Source organism: Patagioenas fasciata, chromosome 28 (assembly GCF_037038585.1).
Source record: "Patagioenas fasciata isolate bPatFas1 chromosome 28, bPatFas1.hap1, whole genome shotgun sequence".
Taxonomy (NCBI): Eukaryota; Metazoa; Chordata; class Aves; order Columbiformes; family Columbidae; genus Patagioenas; species Patagioenas fasciata.
The window spans coordinates 3,811,678-3,829,869 of record NC_092547.1 but is presented as its reverse complement, the minus strand read 5'-3'; the positions used below and the strand labels follow the sequence as shown (position 1 = coordinate 3,829,869).

At 52.2% G+C, this 18,192-nt stretch overlaps 1 protein-coding gene across 1 annotated transcript; it reads left to right on the top strand.

Moving 5' to 3' along the window:
- Positions 1 to 1,774: 1,774 nt before the first annotated feature.
- On the top strand, positions 1,775 to 18,043 carry ACVR1B (activin A receptor type 1B). The gene is made up of 9 exons (XM_065858849.2): positions 1,775 to 1,923; positions 10,145 to 10,384; positions 11,125 to 11,373; positions 12,523 to 12,753; positions 13,098 to 13,265; positions 13,701 to 13,857; positions 14,328 to 14,452; positions 15,028 to 15,158; positions 15,323 to 18,043. The coding sequence occupies exons 1-9, from the start codon at positions 1,812 to 1,814 to the stop codon at positions 15,446 to 15,448; spliced, it is 1,539 nt and encodes a 512-aa protein (XP_065714921.1). The 5' UTR covers positions 1,775 to 1,811; the 3' UTR covers positions 15,449 to 18,043.
- The last annotated feature ends 149 nt before the right edge of the window (positions 18,044 to 18,192 follow it).

The window sequence follows — 18,192 nt, the reverse complement described above, 5'->3', positions numbered from 1 at the left end:
GGCACACTGTGCACACACACTGTGAACTCACTGCACATGCAGTGCACGCTGCACTGTGCACACACACACACAGAGTACACTGTGCACACACACCACGCTGCGCACACACTGTGTGTAGTGCACACACACACCACATGTTGCACACTGCACACACATTGCACACACCGCATGTTGCACACCGTGCACACCCACGGCACATTGCACACACACTGCACATTGCGCACTGCCCCTTGCACACCGTGCACATATGCATGGTGCACACCACAGGTTGCACACTGTGCACACACACTGTGCACTCACTGCACATACAGTGCACATTGCACACTGCACACACACTTCAAATACACACACACTGCACATTGCACACTGTACACACACACCACATTGCACACACACTGCGTGCAGTGCACACACACCATACATTGCACACTGTGCACACACACTGCACACACACCGCATGTTGCACACACTGCACATTGCACACTGCCCCTTGCACACCGTGCACATATGCATGGTGCACACCACAGGTGGCACACGGTGCACACACACTGCACACTCACTGCACATGCACTACACACACACACACACTTCACATGCACACACACTGCACATTGCACACTGTACACACACACCACGTTGCACACACACTGCGTGCAGTGCACAAACAAACCACACGTTGCACACACACTGTGTGCAGTGCACACACAAACCACACGTTGCACACTGTGCACACACACTGCACACACCGCATGTGGCACACCCTGCACACATAGTGCACATCGCACACACACACTGCGCATTGCACACTGTACCTTGCACACTGTGCACACACACATAGTGCACACCACAGTTTGCACACTGTGCGCACACACTTCGCACACACACACTGTACATTCCACACTGTACGCACACACCACACTGCACACACACTGCGTGCAGCACACTCACACCACACATTGCACACTGTGCACACACACTGCACACCCTGCACGTTGCGCACACACCAGACATTGCACACTGCATGCACATACACTGTGCCCACTCTGCGCATTGCACACTGTGCACACACACACACTGCACATTGCACACTGCCCCTTGCACACCGTGCACATACACATGGTGCACACCACAGGTTGCACACTGTGCATATACACTGCACATTGCACGCTGTGCTCACACACACTTCATACACACACTGCACATTGCACACTGTACACACACACACACCACGTCGCACACACACATTACACGCACACTGCGTGCAGTGCACACACACATACTGCACATCGCACACTGCCCCTTGCACACCATGCACATACGCATGGTGCACACCACAGGTTGCACACTGTGCACATACACCGCACATTGCACGCTGTGCTCACACGTTTCACATACACACACTGCACATTGCATACTGTACACACACACCACGTCGCACACACACACGCCGCACATTGTACACTGCGCACACACCACACGCTGCACACACCGCACGTTGCACACCGGGTACGCACACACGCTGCACGAAGCACACGCTCCGCACGCCCCTTGCACGCCCACAGCACGCGGCAGCGCACACCCGGCGCGCGGCCGTACACGCACACCCTTGCACACCCTTGCACACCCTTGCACACCCTTGCACACCCTTGCACACCCGAGTCCCGCCCCGCTCCCGCCGGACCCGCCCCTTTAAGACGCGCGGCGCGGCCCGGCCCCTTTAAGGCTGGCCCCGCCCCCAGGCCGCGCGCGCCGGCGCTCGCCCCTCCCGCAGGCGCTGGCGGCCGCTCGGCACCGAGGCCGCGGCGCTCGCCATGGCCGCCCCGCACCGCCCGCCGCCCCGCGCCCGCCCGGCCCCGCCGCCGCCCGCTGCCACCGCCGTCCTGCTCGCCCTGCTCCTGGCCGGGGCGCTCGGCGGGGCCCGCGGTGAGTGGCGGCCCCCGGGCCCGGCCCGCACCGGGCACAACATGGCGGCCGCGCCGCCCCGCCCCCGCCCGGCGCCGTGAGGGAGCTGAGGGGGTGGGGGAGCCGGGGGGGGATCGTGAGGGGAAGCGGGGGTCGTGTTGGGGGAACCGGGGGGAAGGCGATGCGGGGGTGAGGGAGGCGGGGGGACCAAGGGCGAGCCCGGCCCGGGGGGTGAGGTCGGCCCGGGGGGTGAGGTCGGCCCGGGGGGTGTGGGGCAGGTGTGGGGGGAGGCTGAGAGGGAAGTTTGGGGATGTGAGAGGGTGTGGGGGCTGGAGGTGCCCCCAGGCTGGGGGGGGGGGGGCTGGGGGGGTGGCAAGGGAGGGCGTTTCGGGATGGGGAGAAGGAATAGGGGGGATCCGTGGGATGGGAGGTCGGGCCTGCGGGGGGTCCCAGGGGCCGTTTTCTGGAGGGGCCCTGGAGCTGGGGGGCTGTGCCCTCCCGTTGTGTTTTGGGGGAACAGCAGCGACTGGGGAAGGGGGGCTGGAGGGTGGGGGGTCCTGGGGGCACACGCTGACCTTGGCTTTGGGTGCGAGGAGAAGCGGGGTCCCCAGCCTGTCTGGGGGGATAACGGAGGAAACTGGACTTTTATGGATGTGGTGGGGGCCAGCGGGTTTTTGGGGCTCAGCGGGGGGCAGGTGTTGGGAGGGGGCTCAGCCCCCACTGCTGAGCCTGGTCAGACCTCGGGTTGTGCTTTGTGGCCATGGGGCTGTTGACCCAGCTTGTTGGGGGGGCTTGGGCAGCCCCCCGTGTGCCAGAGATTACAGCGTGTGCTTAATATAGAGCCTCTTGAAATCTGGGGGGGGTTGTGGTTTGATTTTTCAAGAAGCCCTTTTAAACCCCTGCGCCTCTGGATTGTAACGACTGTCAATATTTGTTTGGAGGGAGGTGAGCGATGGAAAACTCTTTGTTTGGGTTGTTTGTTCCCTGGCGATCCTTTCTCTTTACCTGGGGGGTGCGACCGCTGCTGTTTCCTGGGTGAAGAGAGCGAGGTATCAGCTCCAGGATTTTAAAGGGGTTTTCCCCAGAGCCAGAGGGGCCTGAAGGGGCTCTGGGCACCTCTTGGTAGGGCTGATGCCAGCGACTCCCCCAGCGTCCCAGGCTTCTCCGCACAGTCCATCTCTCTGGCTATCGAGGGCGATCGCTGCTTGTGTAACGCAGGTACCTGTTCCAACAGGAACCACACTGAGACGTTTTTCTCCTCCCCAATCCTCTCGCCGTTGGTGTTATGTGTTACCAGCCGGCTGTCAGGAGGTAATAACTTTGTGCGTGCAGATCTGGACTTGTTAGCTGCAGAAAATGGCTTTAAACCCCACTAGGGCAGTGGGTTAGGTGTGTATTTGCGAGTCCTGTTGAATGTGGTAATTCAAGCGTGCTTTAGGGAAGAGCGACTGGGCTTTGTTTTAACCTAAAGTAAAACGCAGCCTTAGGAAGGTGCTTCAGCTTTTCTGTGCCAAACGGCCAAGCGGGACCGAGCGCGACTCATCACTCGCATTTTATATACAGCTGGTGTTTATGAAGAAAATAACAATAAAATAAATAAACGGGAAAGGGCCGATTGACTGTATGTGTCTCCTGGAAGCTCGACTGACTCTCGGTGCCTTTGGTTTGGACTCGGTGCGTGGCTGTTGTTTCCGCGCGGTGTTGTTCGCGCGGTGCGGTTGGAGGTGTGAGCTCAGCACTGCGAGGGAGGAGGGTGCGGAGCTGGGAGCAGGGGAATGTGAATTATTTGCTGCTGGAACAGCCCTGATGCCCCATCCTCATCCAACAAGGGCTGTCCTTCCATTGTGCTTCATACAGGAGATCCTCCCAGCTGCTTATTTCGGGGTAGGTGGGTAAAACATCCTGATTTGTGCAGTGCTCTGAAGCTGTGTGTGTAAACAGAGTAGAAAACACCCCCCACACGCTCCTTTAAAATGAAAATTAAAAGGGTGCCCGTGCAGGAATGTTACAGGGTGGCTGTAGGTAGGTTTTGTTTGCGTGATTGGAGTCAAACACTGTGGGGAGCAATCTTGGTCCAGCAGATTTTATTATTAACACTGGCTTAAAATATTTCCCTGGTTAAATCAGGCAAACTCCGCGTGGTCCGTAAGTTACATCTTACAACTTTCCAAGAAAGCCTTCTCTAACTGGAAATGAAAACCGGTGTCCAACAAGCATTCTTGAACTCCTTCAGCTCCTTGGCCAGACAGCCCGGGTGGTTTTTTCCCCGGCCGCTGCCAGCGGTGGATGCTCCGGAAACGGCGATTGCGAAAGGGGCGAAGTCAAACGTCAGTTCTCTTAACAGCAAGCAAAGTTCACTGGGTGGCGACCGCTGGAAATACGTTCTCGGCCGCACGGCCAGCGTGGTTTATCCGAGCAGAGCCAGCAGGAATCGCTCGTCTCGAGGGACAAAGCTGCCATGTATTACAGGGCTGAAACGCTGGCTGGTGCTGAGCTTGTAGTCATGTGGAGACCTCTTTGGTCCTGATTATTTAAACCCCTGCTTTTCCAACCTCCCTTCTCAGTGATTGTGGACCCATATGTGTATTTTTTCATCAGAAAATCAGACTTTGCTGCATGTTAAAGCCCCTTGATGAAGGCTTGCTGCCTTCTGTGGGCTTCTTAAGTAACCTGCGGACTGCTGGCTGGTGGAGTTTAGACTGCACATTAAACAACGTGTTATTTAGATGCCAAAAAAGCGTGTGCCGGTTTCCCGAGAACACCCAGCGTGGGTTTTAAGCCTAGAAAACCGTGGGTAATGGTCTCTGCGGCTGCTTTGCCGTGTGGCTGTTCACGGAGCTTTCTGGTGGGGTGTTGGTGGTTCCTCAACTGCTTTCCTAGCAAATTAAACCACAAAATAGGTGTCAGACCAGAGCCTGGAGAGGGAGTTGGGAGCCATATGTCTGTTTGCTGAGCCGGAGAGCAACAGCAGCAGAAATGTCAAGGCTTCTCCTAATTAACCTATTAATGATGAGACTCCTGTCAATTCGCTTGTTTAAAATTCATTTCGAAGCTCCCCTTTTGTGTTGCTTGAGTAGATGCAGGGAAAGTTCTTCACTTGAAAGGGCAATTTCTTCACTTGAAAGGTGAGAGCGCATTCTTCCCGCCTTGTTTTTTGCCATTCGGTTTGTTTTCTCGTCGGCCGCGATGTGTTCCTGGCAGGTCCAACCTGTGCCAGGGGACCGCAGCCAGCTCGAAAAAGTTGAGCCTCTTGTTTTCAGCTTTAAATATCCTGGTATAATTTTTAGTTTCTGGATGACTTGCCTGAAAGTGCTTTTTTCATACCACTTTGCAGCTAATTTTAACTCCGGTTCATGGAGCAGCAGCGGGTCAGTCGATTTCCTAAGCAGCAGCAAGGAGAGATGTTGAGATCCAAAAGCAGGAGGAGAAGCTGATGGGGCAGAGAAATAGAGGGACGTAAATCATTGTTTTTAAAGCCTTCATCAGGTGGCTTTGAGCATTTTGAGGTTGTATGGCCAAAGGAGGAGCACGAAGGGACCAGACTCTATTCCCTTGCTGCAATGGATTTTACCCCTAACGTGGGCTGAACACACTCTGATAAAGGTTATTCTTTATTTCAGCACAGCATATAGCAAAACACTGCAAGGTATCCGAGCATGTTCACACATGTCCCTCTTCATTATAGCATGAAAGAAACAGCAAAGCTACAAACCCAATTGTTCTCCATTTCTCTCGCTGCCATTATGCTGCTGCAGCATGAAAGCATCGCTACCAGATTGGGTCTCATTAAGTTAGGTGCTGTACAGAGACATAATAAATTGCAGCTCCTGTTGCAGAGCCTCGCGGAGGCTCAGAAGTCATTGTTCTCCCTGCCTCGATTCCAACTGTTGAAAAAGAACAGCAGCTCGCAATCCCTGCAAAAATCTGTTTATCTGGTAAATACGTGGGTGGCTATCGGCAATTTTACCAATGATCATCTTCGGGTTAATTATCTTCATACGTCTTGATCAGGTAGTGTTTAACCCTGAGAAGATGTCGTCTTGCATAGCACAGCTTGGGGAGGTTTTGGTGAATGCGTTCTAAAGGTGGTTCACACCATTCCATTAGATTTTGCTGTGAAACTTTCCCCTGTCTAGCTGCATAGACATCTTGACACATGCGATCCTGTGCGAGAATAAATATGTGCAAAATGAGCTCAGATAGTTGCCGGGGAAAAAAAGAAATGTTCTTTGACTGTCAGAGCTTAATATTTTAGTCTCCCTGGAGCTCTGATCCACACCCCCCACCTGTTTGGATTGATTTTGTGACATTTAATGGGGAGATTTGGTGCAAGACGGTCTTCTCTTGTTTTCCTCTCGGTTGTTAATGCAAAGCGATGCTGATACCCCCTGCGCCGGGTCCCTTGTAGAGCAGAAGCTCCTCTGGGCTCAGGGTGGGCGCTCAAAGGAGCCCCAGCCCTGGCTGCCTTGGTGAGGGATCAAGCAGAGTTTGTCTTTTGGATTTTAGGAAAATAAGGACCTTATTGTAGCCTTAAAAGAGGTCAATGAGAAAGATGGGACAGACTTTTGAGCAGGGCCTGTTGTGATAGGAGAAGGGGTGATGGTTTTAAGCTAAAGGAGGGGGATTCAGGCTGGATATAAGGAATTGTTGTCCCTGAGGGCGGTGAGAGCCTGGCCCAGGTTGGCCAGAGAGGTGGTGGATGAACCATCCCTGGAGACATCCCAGGCCAGGCTGGACGGGGCTCTGAGCACCCTGAGCTGCTGAAGATGTCCCTGCTCATGGTGGATAAGGTGACATTTGAAGGTCCATTCAACCCAAACCCTCCTGTGATTGTATGGAAAGCGCTGAGGACCGGGCCGCTCGCTCCTGCCATCGCTGCCACGACCGCCTTGGATTAAATCACAGCGAGAGCTTTGCTTCGGTATAAACACCAACCTGATCCATCCCTTCAGCGAGAACAAAGCTTTCATTCTGAGCATCTGCAGCTTCACGCTAGGCTTGTTTCAACAGCTTCTTGACAGGGTTGGGTTTGTCTCCCAGCAGAATATCAGCGTGCGGAGCAGATAGAGCCGGCTCTGCTGCCAAATTCCGCAGCACCTTCCCCGCAGCCTCACCCCGGGCGTTCTATCAGACCGCCCCGCTCTCTGAACCGCTCTTTTGTTCGCCTTCGCCCCATCGATTTGCTTCAGCCCAGTCAGTTTCTTTTATTAAGTAGATTATATGTTTTGCCTAATAGGAGCTTTTCTTCCCAAATCAAAAGAATGCTGGTGGCATGAAAAACGCTTCTTAGTCACTCCTGTGTCCTTTTGCTTCGCCCAGGCGGCCCCGGCTGCTCTCGCAAGAGATACCCAGTGAGGGGCTCTGCATACCTGTCCGCTTTCTGACCCCCACCCAAGGGGAAACAACAACTGCTTTTCCCTGGTAGTCATACGAGAAGGATTTTCCCTCCTGGTTAATCAAATCTGAAACGCCGGACCCGCACAGGTTGCCCCGTAATTCTCGCTGCGCTCCGGTAGATGATGCTCAGGGAGGATGTGGATGTAACCACGTATCCTGGGCTTTTCCTTAAAGACATAAAGGCAGATTGGACTCCTTGCTGGAGCTGGTTTTCAGCTTCTACCCAAGGGTCTGACCACCTTCCTTAAAATCTGCGAGTGTCCCCCTGCAGCCCGTTATGGACAGAAACATCAGGCTGGGCCTTTAAGGGCCTCTCGTGAACGCTGTAGCAGAAGCACACACGTGCTGAAAGCTTAATTTTCTTTGTTCACGCCGCTTTCCTTCCCGTGTGGATTTTTGAGGTGCAAACCCAAGAGCTGCAGTTAAAAAAGAGCAGTTGTCACAAAGGGGGAACATCAGCTGGCGGCACCGCGAGGGGCGATGAGGCCGGGGGCACATTCTGCTTCCTGTGCAGGGTCTTCTGACTCTGTCCCTGTGCACTGGGGCTCTGCTATCAGACCAATGAAACTGAGCCGATACAACCAGCCGCTCTCTTTTCCCTCTCAAAATGATGCTTGGTTTCACGCCAGATATTTCAATAAGAAGTTTACAAAACCGGTTTTATTAGTGAAGTGTTTTGCTTCTTCTGAGCTTCTGGAAGCAAAACTGCCATGAGCTAAATTTCAGCTTTGAGACCTTAGAAATGAGTCGAACAGGAACCAAGTTTTGCTGTATCTGAATCAACATGGAAAGAGCCCGCGTGGTGAAATGTGCGTGGTTTGAATGTTTTTAATTCGTACCTTGAGTTTTTGATAATCAAGGAGATGCTTTAAGACAGCTCCCTTTTAAGTCTGCTTGAAGGCAGGAATGTGCCCTGGCTGCCGTTTCTCATGTTTTCATAAAAACTCCATTATAACCAACCTTTGTTTCCCCAAGCGTGTGTATTTTTCAAAGGAATTGTGTTTTCTGTGCTGTGCTGACCACTGTTAAACACTGCACTGGGAGCTCTTTGTCAGGTTGAACATCAGTGGGTTTTTTCCTTTTATTATGAAGTTTCCCCTTAAAATCAGCAGAATTGGTGCTCTCAGCCCTTCTCCATATCGTTTGGTGTTGGGATCTTCCCCGTCCTTTCTGTTCTCCATCCCGTGCCCTGTGCTAAGCACATAGTAATAAGCTACATTTGCTCCTGATGCTTTTTAAAGATATCTCATTTAACAGCTTTTTGTTTTTCTAATGGGCTTTTTAGTGCTGGTCCAAACCCCCCCTGCATCTGCGTTCAGCTCGGCTGAAATAGCGCAGCTGGGAAACCAGGAGCGCGGCGTCCGGAGAGAATTAATAGTAATGCAATTAGCCTGATTTACCTAGAGATAAGACAAGAACCAGTCTCTCCCTCCTAAACCCACCCTGGAGTTGGTCAGAACCTGCTTAGTTTTTGTTAAGCTCAAGGGAACTCTGCAGCAGTTAGACCCAGGACCAAGAGGCTTTTCCAGCACTGAATATCCTCGAATCCTGAGTGATGCTCCTTAATTTGCTGGAGATGGTGCGACTGAGGGTTCATTTCCCTTGCCCACGGGAGGTGCCCAACACACATCCCCGGTGTCGACAGCGACGTTCCTTCATGTCCTTAACCCAAGAGGATGCCAGGAACCGCATCCAGGATTTATTTCAGACCACGGAGAGTTAACCGTGGCGCTCGTATCTTTTCAACCACTTCTCCCAGCCCTTTCTACCTGAAAGACCATTCTCGCAGCGGGTAAGTACATGTTCTGAATCCCTCCGGGGAAGCTGCAAGATCTGATGAAAGCTGAAGAAAACGCTGCTAAACAAGCCCCACCCTTCTTCTTGACATTGTTGGATTTGCTCTTTGTTCCCAAGGATGCCAATGCCTGGGGATTTGCTTACAGTTTTTGAGGCAGCTTGAGAAAAGCACAATGACAGCTGGGAGGCGGAAAGATGTGGGAATCCGCCTTGGAGTTTCTCCTTCGTTCTCTACCCAAATCATCTTCATGGCGAGCAGGCGGAAAGCCAGGAATTTATTTGACCCAAGGTGGCGTCTCGGAGCAGGAAAGCAGTTACTAAAGAAGTGACTGATCTAGTCGGGTGTAGCACGCTCGGCTTGTGGAGTCGGTTTGAATTGGGTTTGTTTTGGCATCCGCCGACTCCTCGTTGTCTCGGGCGAGCTGGGGTGGTCGTCCCTCGCTAACGGGCTCCTGGTGGAGCTCAGGAAGCCTGGACAGCGGGTTTGGGTGGAATTGAGCCCGTCAGTTGGAGTAATTGTTTTCTATTGAATTCTGACGTTGGGTTGGGAGTGGATCTCGGTAAAATCCAGCCTAGTTTGCAGGGGTGACGTTGGTTGCGTCAAGGGGTGTTTGGGCGGTCGCCTGGAAAGCTTTCTCTGCTCCCATGGTGTATTTTGCGCTTCATTTGGGTTCTTGTGGGTCTGAAATAAGACAAGAACCAGTCTCTCCCTCCTAAACCCACCCTGGAGTTGATCAGAACCCGCTTAGTTTTTGTTAAGCTCAGGGGAACTCAGCTGCACTTAGACCCGGGACCAAGAGGCTTTTCCAGCACTGTGAATATCTTTGAATTCCAAGTGATGCTCCTTAATTTGCTGGAGATGGTGCTCCCATGTTGTATTTTGCGCTTCATTTGGGTTCTTGTGGGTCTGAAATACTGAGTATGACTTGTTTGGCTCCTGAAGTCTAATTTCCAAGCCAGAGAATTGCGCGTTTCCCCTAAAATGGGATATTTAAAGTAGGGAGTTTTCTGTGATCTCTGATAGATGGTGTTGGTTTGGTCTCCGCAGCTCTGACGTGCCTGTGCTCCGACTGCAAACAAGCCAACTCCACGTGTGAAACGGATGGCGCCTGCATGGTCTCGGTCTTCAACCTGGACGGCGTTAAACATCACGTTCGGACCTGCATTCCCGAAGCCAAATTGATTCCTGCCGGGAAACCCTTCTATTGCCTGAGTTCGGAAGATCTGCGGAATACTCACTGCTGCTACTCTGATTTCTGCAACAAAATCGATTTAATGGTTCCCAGCGGTGAGTAACGAGCTCAATAAATGGTGTGTTTGGAGTGGGGAGGAGAGCAGCTGTTTGGGACTGGGAATAAGGAGTTCTCAGCCCTGTTTTCACTTCTTCCCTGTGTGAACTTGAGCACTAGGTTTATTTCCTTGATCTGTAAAGTGGAAATAATAACAAACTACTTCATATTAAAATGGGAAGTTGCTTGGACTCCCCTGTGGCCGACAAATAATCGCCTGCTGATGAGCTTGTACTTTAGGGGAGGAGACGTTGCCAAAAGTTAGGGCTTTTTTTCCCATTTGCGCCCAGAAGCTCAATATTATGAGACTCCTCTCACCTTATTGGCCCTGCTGCCGCTATCCTACAAGCTCCTGAAAGCAGCAGTGATATTCATCTACAGTTAAATATAAGCTTCTGCTGCATGATGCGGCGGCCTGAGAGAGTTCAGATGGAAGGGAAAATGCCGGCTGCTCCAGCAAACTCAGCCCAGAACAGGTTCCCATCCCAAGTACCATAATCCCTGATCCCACAGTTGAAGCAGCATCTTCTTTTGGGGGTTTTAGTTGTAATTTGACCACCCGATGACTTGATCAGTCCTGTGTTAAATGTGATGTGTCTTCTACCATCCTGCAACAGCAAGCTAAAATTGTCCAGGCTCCGAAGGGATAATTAAAACACAAGAAAGCCCTTAAAGAACGCTTGGGAAGGAGTGATAATCTTCTAAAAGCGTCTGCTTTTCTCCTCCCTTTCTTTTCAAGGACATCTGAAAGAAAACGAATCCCCGTCGAGCTGGGGTCCTGTGGAGCTGGTGGCCGTGATTGCCGGACCCGTCTTCCTCGTCTTTGTCGTCATGATCATACTCGTCTTTGTTTTTCACCACCACCAACGGGTCTATCACAACCGGCAGCGGCTGGACGTGGAAGACCCCTCTTGTGAAATGTGCCTGTCGAAGGATAAGACCTTGCAAGATCTCGTCTACGATCTTTCCACCTCTGGCTCTGGCTCAGGTACGAAGATATGACTGGAAATGACGAATGCCAACTTTTAATTGTAATAGTCTGCGCTGGGCTCCCGGTTGCCACAGCTCCGCGTGGCTCTGAGGCCGTTGCTTCGTCAGCCTGTTCAGGTTGCCTTGTTGTGAGTAATGTGGAGGGTGTTTTTTAACTTTAGTCACGCGGTAATCGCTGCAACCACGGCCCCGTGTCAGCGTTCAGCGCTTGGGAGCAACAGTTCAGCTCCTCCTTAGAGTTTTGTGTAGCTTTCCTCCTTTTCTGTGAGAGGATAACTCAGACGCTGCATCTATTTCAAATTTAGCCTTGGAACGGGCTTTGGGTTGGGAACGGACACGAAGAGCTGAGCTGCGGGGTGCTGGCTCAGGGGTGATGCAGGATGTCACCTGCACCAGAGCTGCCAGCAACATGGGAAACAGCCCAGCAGCTGAAAATGTTGCGGTGTCCAAATACTGCATTTGCACAGCCCATTTCACCCCAAAGGATCTGTGGGTCTTCTGAAGTGAACGAACAACGTCCAGTGTTCACTTTTGTAGCAATTAAAAGAAATCATCCCCAGAACGGATCAGGGAGTCATCGTTTTATTCATGGCTTTCAACTGTGAAAGCAGTTCAGTTGAAATAAAAATTTGGGAGATGGAAACTGTAGGAGAATCCACAGAGGCAGAGAATATAAAACCTGGTATTTGACCAGGGAATAACCCTTTAGCGCTGTATCTGCTATATATAAAATGTTTTCAGACCTCTTCTGAACGCAGTCTCGGCAGGTGAGCTCTGGAGCTTTCGGAAGAGCCGGCAGCGACGTTAGGCCTCCTTTCCCAAGAGAAGTTCGGGGGGTTTTACTGCTTTTTGGCAGAGTCTGTCTTCAACGAGTTCCACTCTTTGCATATTCAGACTAAAGTGACTTTGATCTGAGTTCCCCAGCTGCTCGTTGCCTCATCGCTGGTGCTTTGTGAGACACTTCAAAGCGAGACGCAGATGCTGCCCAAGCAGGAGCTACCACTGTTGCCTGGTTTGGCTCTCAGGCTGCTGGTTGTTATCAAATGTAGAACCTTCTAGGTTTAGTGATGCTCTAACACACACTCTGCACTTTCGGGAGGTTCTTTTGGTGCAGCAGGCATTCACTCCTGCTGTGTTTTGTCCCCAGGTTTGCCGCTTTTTGTCCAGCGGACCGTGGCTCGGACGATCGTCCTTCAGGAGATCATCGGTAAAGGCCGCTTTGGCGAAGTGTGGCGCGGCCGGTGGCGCGGGGGCGACGTCGCTGTAAAGATCTTCTCTTCGCGTGAGGAGCGCTCCTGGTTTAGGGAGGCAGAAATATATCAAACCGTCATGCTGCGACACGAGAACATCCTGGGCTTTATCGCCGCGGATAACAAAGGTAAAAAGGTCCTGAGAGCTGAGACTTCACCGGGGTGACGCGGGAGTTGGTGTTTCTTCACTTGGATTTACAATTAAATGCTTAAAAAACCTGTCAGCATGCTTTACAAATAGCTACATATTGAATGTTTCTTGACGAAAGATGGTGAAATTACTGCTGGTGTTGAGAGACATGATGGTGCATTAGGCGTAGCTTACAAAGTCGTGTTTTGCCTTAAAGTTCTTTACCTTCTTTTCCCCTGGGTTTCCTGTTGAGCTGCAGCCTTACCCAGCAGTTCTCTGCACGACAAGGCTGCAAATGCTCAGTGGCTTTGCCATCCCCGCTTTGTCTCTTCTCTGCCGCAGATAACGGAACGTGGACTCAGCTGTGGCTCGTCTCCGATTACCACGAGCACGGATCTCTCTTTGATTACCTTAATCGCTACACAGTGACTATCGAGGGGATGATCAAGCTCGCCCTGTCCGCTGCCAGCGGGCTGGCCCACCTGCACATGGAGATTGTGGGGACTCAGGGTAAGATGAAAAGGTGCTGGGAATTCTTTGGCGGGGGAGAATAAAGCAGAATTCATGTTGTGCACAACCTTGCGCTCCCTCCTGGGGGTTATATCAGCCTTTCTCATCCCCATCCAAAAACTGGTGCTACTTGGGTGGGATGTTAGCGCAGGCAGCAGCAGAATTATAAACTTACATGCACATCAACGTGTCTGATTTCTGGGACGATGGAGTTCAAGTCCCTCTTGAGGTCTGTGGGCGCTACTGCACCAGCAGTGCCTTTGCATCGCTGCCAGCGCCGCTCCGTTCTGCGCCCCAGCGAATCCAAACAGGAAAATGTGTTGCAACACCGAGAGTTTAACTAACGCCCTGAAATCCGGTGCTGCCTCTGCGCCAGTTTGAGTAATAGATTTCACCAGACCTTGACCTCTGCTGCTTTTTGTTTTGCTCTGCTAGGAAAGCCTGGGATTGCTCACAGAGACCTGAAGTCCAAGAACATCTTGGTGAAGAAGAACGGCACGTGTGCCATCGCCGACCTCGGGCTGGCTGTCCGGCACGATTCGGTTACGGATACGATTGATATTGCACCAAATCAAAGGGTCGGAACCAAACGGTAGGAGAACAGTGTTCTTGGCCAGCGTTGGAAGGTGGTGGAGTGTGACTGTAGCAAGTGCCCGAGCTGTTGGTTGAGCACTGGTGACGTTCTCTTAAGCATTTCCAAGTGTCAGCTTGTGCCAGGATTGATGTTGAAGGTGCATCGGTACCATCGTCTCCTGTGCCGCAAAGCTGGGAGGCGCAGGCCGGCTGCCTAAACTCAGCACCAGGGAGCTCACACAGTACTTGACAACAAGCTTGGCCTTCTCAAAAGCCTTTTGAGGCTGATGAGCTTTTTGGATGATTTACCTCTTTCCCAACTCGTTATTCTTTTTGAGTTCTTTTGTTCACACTTATTCCGTGGGGCCCAGTTCTGTTTTGATTAACTTTTGTCTGCTTGAGAAATGCTGTGTGGGAAAACTTACCACTTACTATCTCCCGGGGAATCCCCTCTCCAAACTAACACACTGTTCCTTTTCTGCTCTGCAGATACATGGCCCCCGAAGTCTTGGATGAAACCATTAACATGAAGCATTTTGATTCATTCAAATGCGCCGATATCTACGCCTTGGGCTTGGTCTACTGGGAGATTGCTCGACGGTGCAACGCAGGAGGTAAAACCCTTCACGTACCTGTGCCATCGGCTCGCTCCTGGATTTCCCAGCCTCGGTGGTTCTTATTTGGGGTGTTTGAGGTTTGGGGGCGACCCTGGAGAGCTGTGGGATGATGTTTTGCTACCAAGGGAGTGAACAGAATTGAGCCACGACTACTGTTAAGACTGGCCCATGTGGGTTAATGCTCTGTGTGGTGGCTGATGTTCCTTTGGGTGGAGTTTTGGTGCTGATTTGGTGGTGACCGACCCCGAATCAGGAGCGCAGCACCGCGGTGCGGGTGACAACCCTTCTGCCTTCGGCTCGGTCGGTTTTGCCGGCCCTGCCGCTGTGCTGGGAGGCGTTGATCGCAGCACGCTGACTCCATTCCAATTTGGGCAGCTGCATTTTATTTCCCTGAATTTTTCTTGTAAACTCGAGTCCCAGATTCTTCATTTCTGTTCTAAATAACTGCAAAGTGTTGACACATCTCAGGAATGAGTCACATAGCCCAAACCAGGATCAGTCTGCCTTCAGTGAGTGCTGCGCCGAGGATCCTTTCTTCCAGGAGCTGCAGTTCTCCTTCTCTGCCTTTCCAGGTATCCATGAGGAGTATCAGCTTCCCTACTATGACCTTGTACCCTCTGATCCTTCTATTGAGGAGATGCGGAAGGTCGTGTGTGATCAGAAATTACGACCTAATATCCCCAACTGGTGGCAAAGCTACGAGGTAAGGTTTGCTTTCATTTTACGTCCCCATCCCCTCGCTGAGGTGAGTAAAGCTCCAGTTTTCGGAGGCGTGGAGGGGCCGTACCGGTGTCCGGGAGCCCAAGGTGGGCAGCGCTGCCATGCGTCGTTGTTTCTTGCCTCTACTTGCCGTTGTTTCTTGCCTAGGCGCTCCGGGTGATGGGTAAGATGATGCGAGAGTGCTGGTACGCCAACGGAGCGGCTCGACTCACCGCCCTCCGCATTAAGAAAACCCTCTCCCAGCTCAGTGTCCAGGAGGATGTGAAAATCTAGACCCTGAGCCCCAGCAGGAGGAAACTGCACAAAAACTGCCATGCTAGAGTAGACGTGTGACGGAGGCCTACCTCGTGTTTCTGCCCAATCTACTGCTACCAACCAGACAGCGTGACCTACAGGCTGCTCGGTGGGGTGACGGAGCCCTTAGAATTGCTCCCTTCCCTGCTTGGGTATGAAACAATCAGAAACCTTTTTACGATCAGCGTGAAGACTTGAGAGGGACTTAAACCTGAGGGATCTCAGCCATGACCGTAACTCTTTGTTTCTTTATCGGAAATCCCTGTAAAGTTCAGCGCGTGGCGGTTGAGGCGCCGGTGCTGGGAGTGGGAAGGGAAAGGGAAGGTTTTCTTGCCGTACTCTGAGGATGTTTCTCCAGGGACTGGCACGTTCATGCATTCGCAAAACAAATGGTGCTCCCTTCTGAGAGGCTGAGCCTGAACAGTTTTATCAGCTTCACGAAACCGTTTCCCTCCTTTTTCTTAAGCTTGAAAACAAACCCGTCGAAAAACTGCAATGGGACTGGCTGTCGGTGTGCGCGACGGTGTCTGCATGCGCGGGGCGCGCGTCCCTCTGCCTGCTCATCTCCTCCCGTAGACGTGCGGTGTCCGCCCGGTGGGCGGCTCCTGTCTGTCCGTGCTTTCTGTGCATGTGCAAACCGCGAGTGTGTCCTTTGATGTGTCTGAGCTGTGCGCGCTGGTGCTCCCCGTGCCGGGTGGCAAGCGTTGGCTTGGCCAGGGGAAACGGACCCTCATCCCATGGGGTCGCCTCACTGCCACCCCCTCCCCTTTTTTTAAGATAAAACAAATGAGGAACTCCACTTTGCTCCTGGAATCCAGGGTTTTTTGATTTTGTCTTGAGCCCCTGGGGTTTGTAATTTTTTGGTAGGGTGGAAAAGAGACCTGAGGGGAGAGACGCGGAGCTGAGGTGTGAGTCGGAGATAGAGCGGGAGCTGCGCCCGCAGACAGAACCCCCATTCCCCACCCAGGGGCGTTCAGAGTTGGGCGCCCGGATGAATAAAACAAACCCCCCCGAGGGGCCCTGGGTTTGGAAATCACCACCCATCTTTTTACTGCACATCTATAGATAAACCTGGAAGTGGCTGTGTATGACTTGTTAGGTGGGGGGTGCATGGATTTTCTGATGAAATGCCAAATCACGGTGAAGTAAGAGCTTTTGGGTGATGGCAGCACCGAACACAACGTGGGAAGTGCCGGTTTCGGCGGCTCGGTCGGTATCTCCGATGCGTAACTCTGAAGCCATAACTTTTAACTGGAGTGGTTTTGATTGTTGTTGTTTCTTTTTTGAATTCTTCTTTTATGGGAGGGTCTGGATTTTAACTTTTTTTAATATTGTTAATTCTTTATAAGAGAAGAAAATCAATCTCTAATGATTACCTCTTGACCTGTTTGTAAAGAAATCACTGAAAAGAACAAAAAAAGCCAACCAAATGCACACAGCTCGATTTACACTGGAACTGTTCCTACGCAAACCTCGCGCCCGCTCTGGGAGGTTGAGGTTTCATCTCAGCTCCGGCCACCGGGGTTAACGTTTGTTCTTGCTGTCCGTGTATCTGTCCACTTGTCCGTCTGTCCCCAGACTCCCTGTTGTGTGTGACTTTGTGTAGAAGCGAGGGGGGGGTTTTTGCATCGTGTTTTAGCCGGTGTGTGTCCCGGCTTTGTGATCGGCCGCCGTCCCTTCCCCGTTTGTCGTGACTCCAGAGGTGACCGCGTGTCTCCGGTACCGTCCGTCCCTCAACCAAACCCCTTTGCGTTTAGAAACTGAGGTGGCAGGCGCTTCACACATCCCCTAAAGACTCTTCAGCTGCTGGCGATGGTCAAAGTCTTGGTGCCTGTGAACTAAACTGCCGTAGAACCCCCTGGCGCTGGTAGGTACGTCCGCCACGGGCTCTGGTTTCCCGGTACGAGCCCGGTGACCGCGCGGCTCTTCTCCAGGACGCTAAATCAGCTACGTAACCCGCACTGACTCCCTCCAACTGTAGCCACACATGCATCTGCCTCAGCGCCAAACCAAACAGCGGAGCGGTGCCGGCCCGGCCACGGCGAGCACGGGGCCGCGGCGAGGCGGTGGAGACCGAGAGGGATTTAGATGGGAACGCTGACTATGTAGCATTTCTACAGCACTTTTCATGCAACCACGGGGAGCTGCGGTGCTTACTTAGCTGACTGGTAGCAAACAGGAATCACCGCCCGGCTGCGGCAGCGCTGGGTGAATGCAACACTATGGAGCTGAGATGAGACGGACGCCGCAGCGGCTCCAGACCGGGGAGGCGCCGGATACCCGATGGCAAACAGCGCTGGGGAGGCCGAGGTACGGAGCTTGTGCTTCTTGTCTGTGGCGCAGGGTCACCCCGTGGTACGCTGGCTTCGGAGCATCTCTTGGTACTTCTCTGCCCCTTCTCTTTGTTTGGTTTTGTATATTTTATTAGAAATGGACTGTAAAATAGCCACTTAGACACTTTACCTCTTCAGTATGCAAATGTAAATACGATGTAATATAGGAAATCTTTTGTTTAATATAAAAAAACGAGGCTGTCGATTTCTGCTGTACATTATTAAAAGTTGGTTTTATTCACGTGAGGTGTTGGAGGCTCTCGCTGTTTGCTGGGGGGGTGGGAGCTGAGTGCTGAGGACCCTCAGAGCTTAGAGAAGCGTCTGGGGGGGCTCGTTCACCTACCCCTCAAATAATCCCTGCAGGAATCCTGCTCAGCAAATCTTAATGTT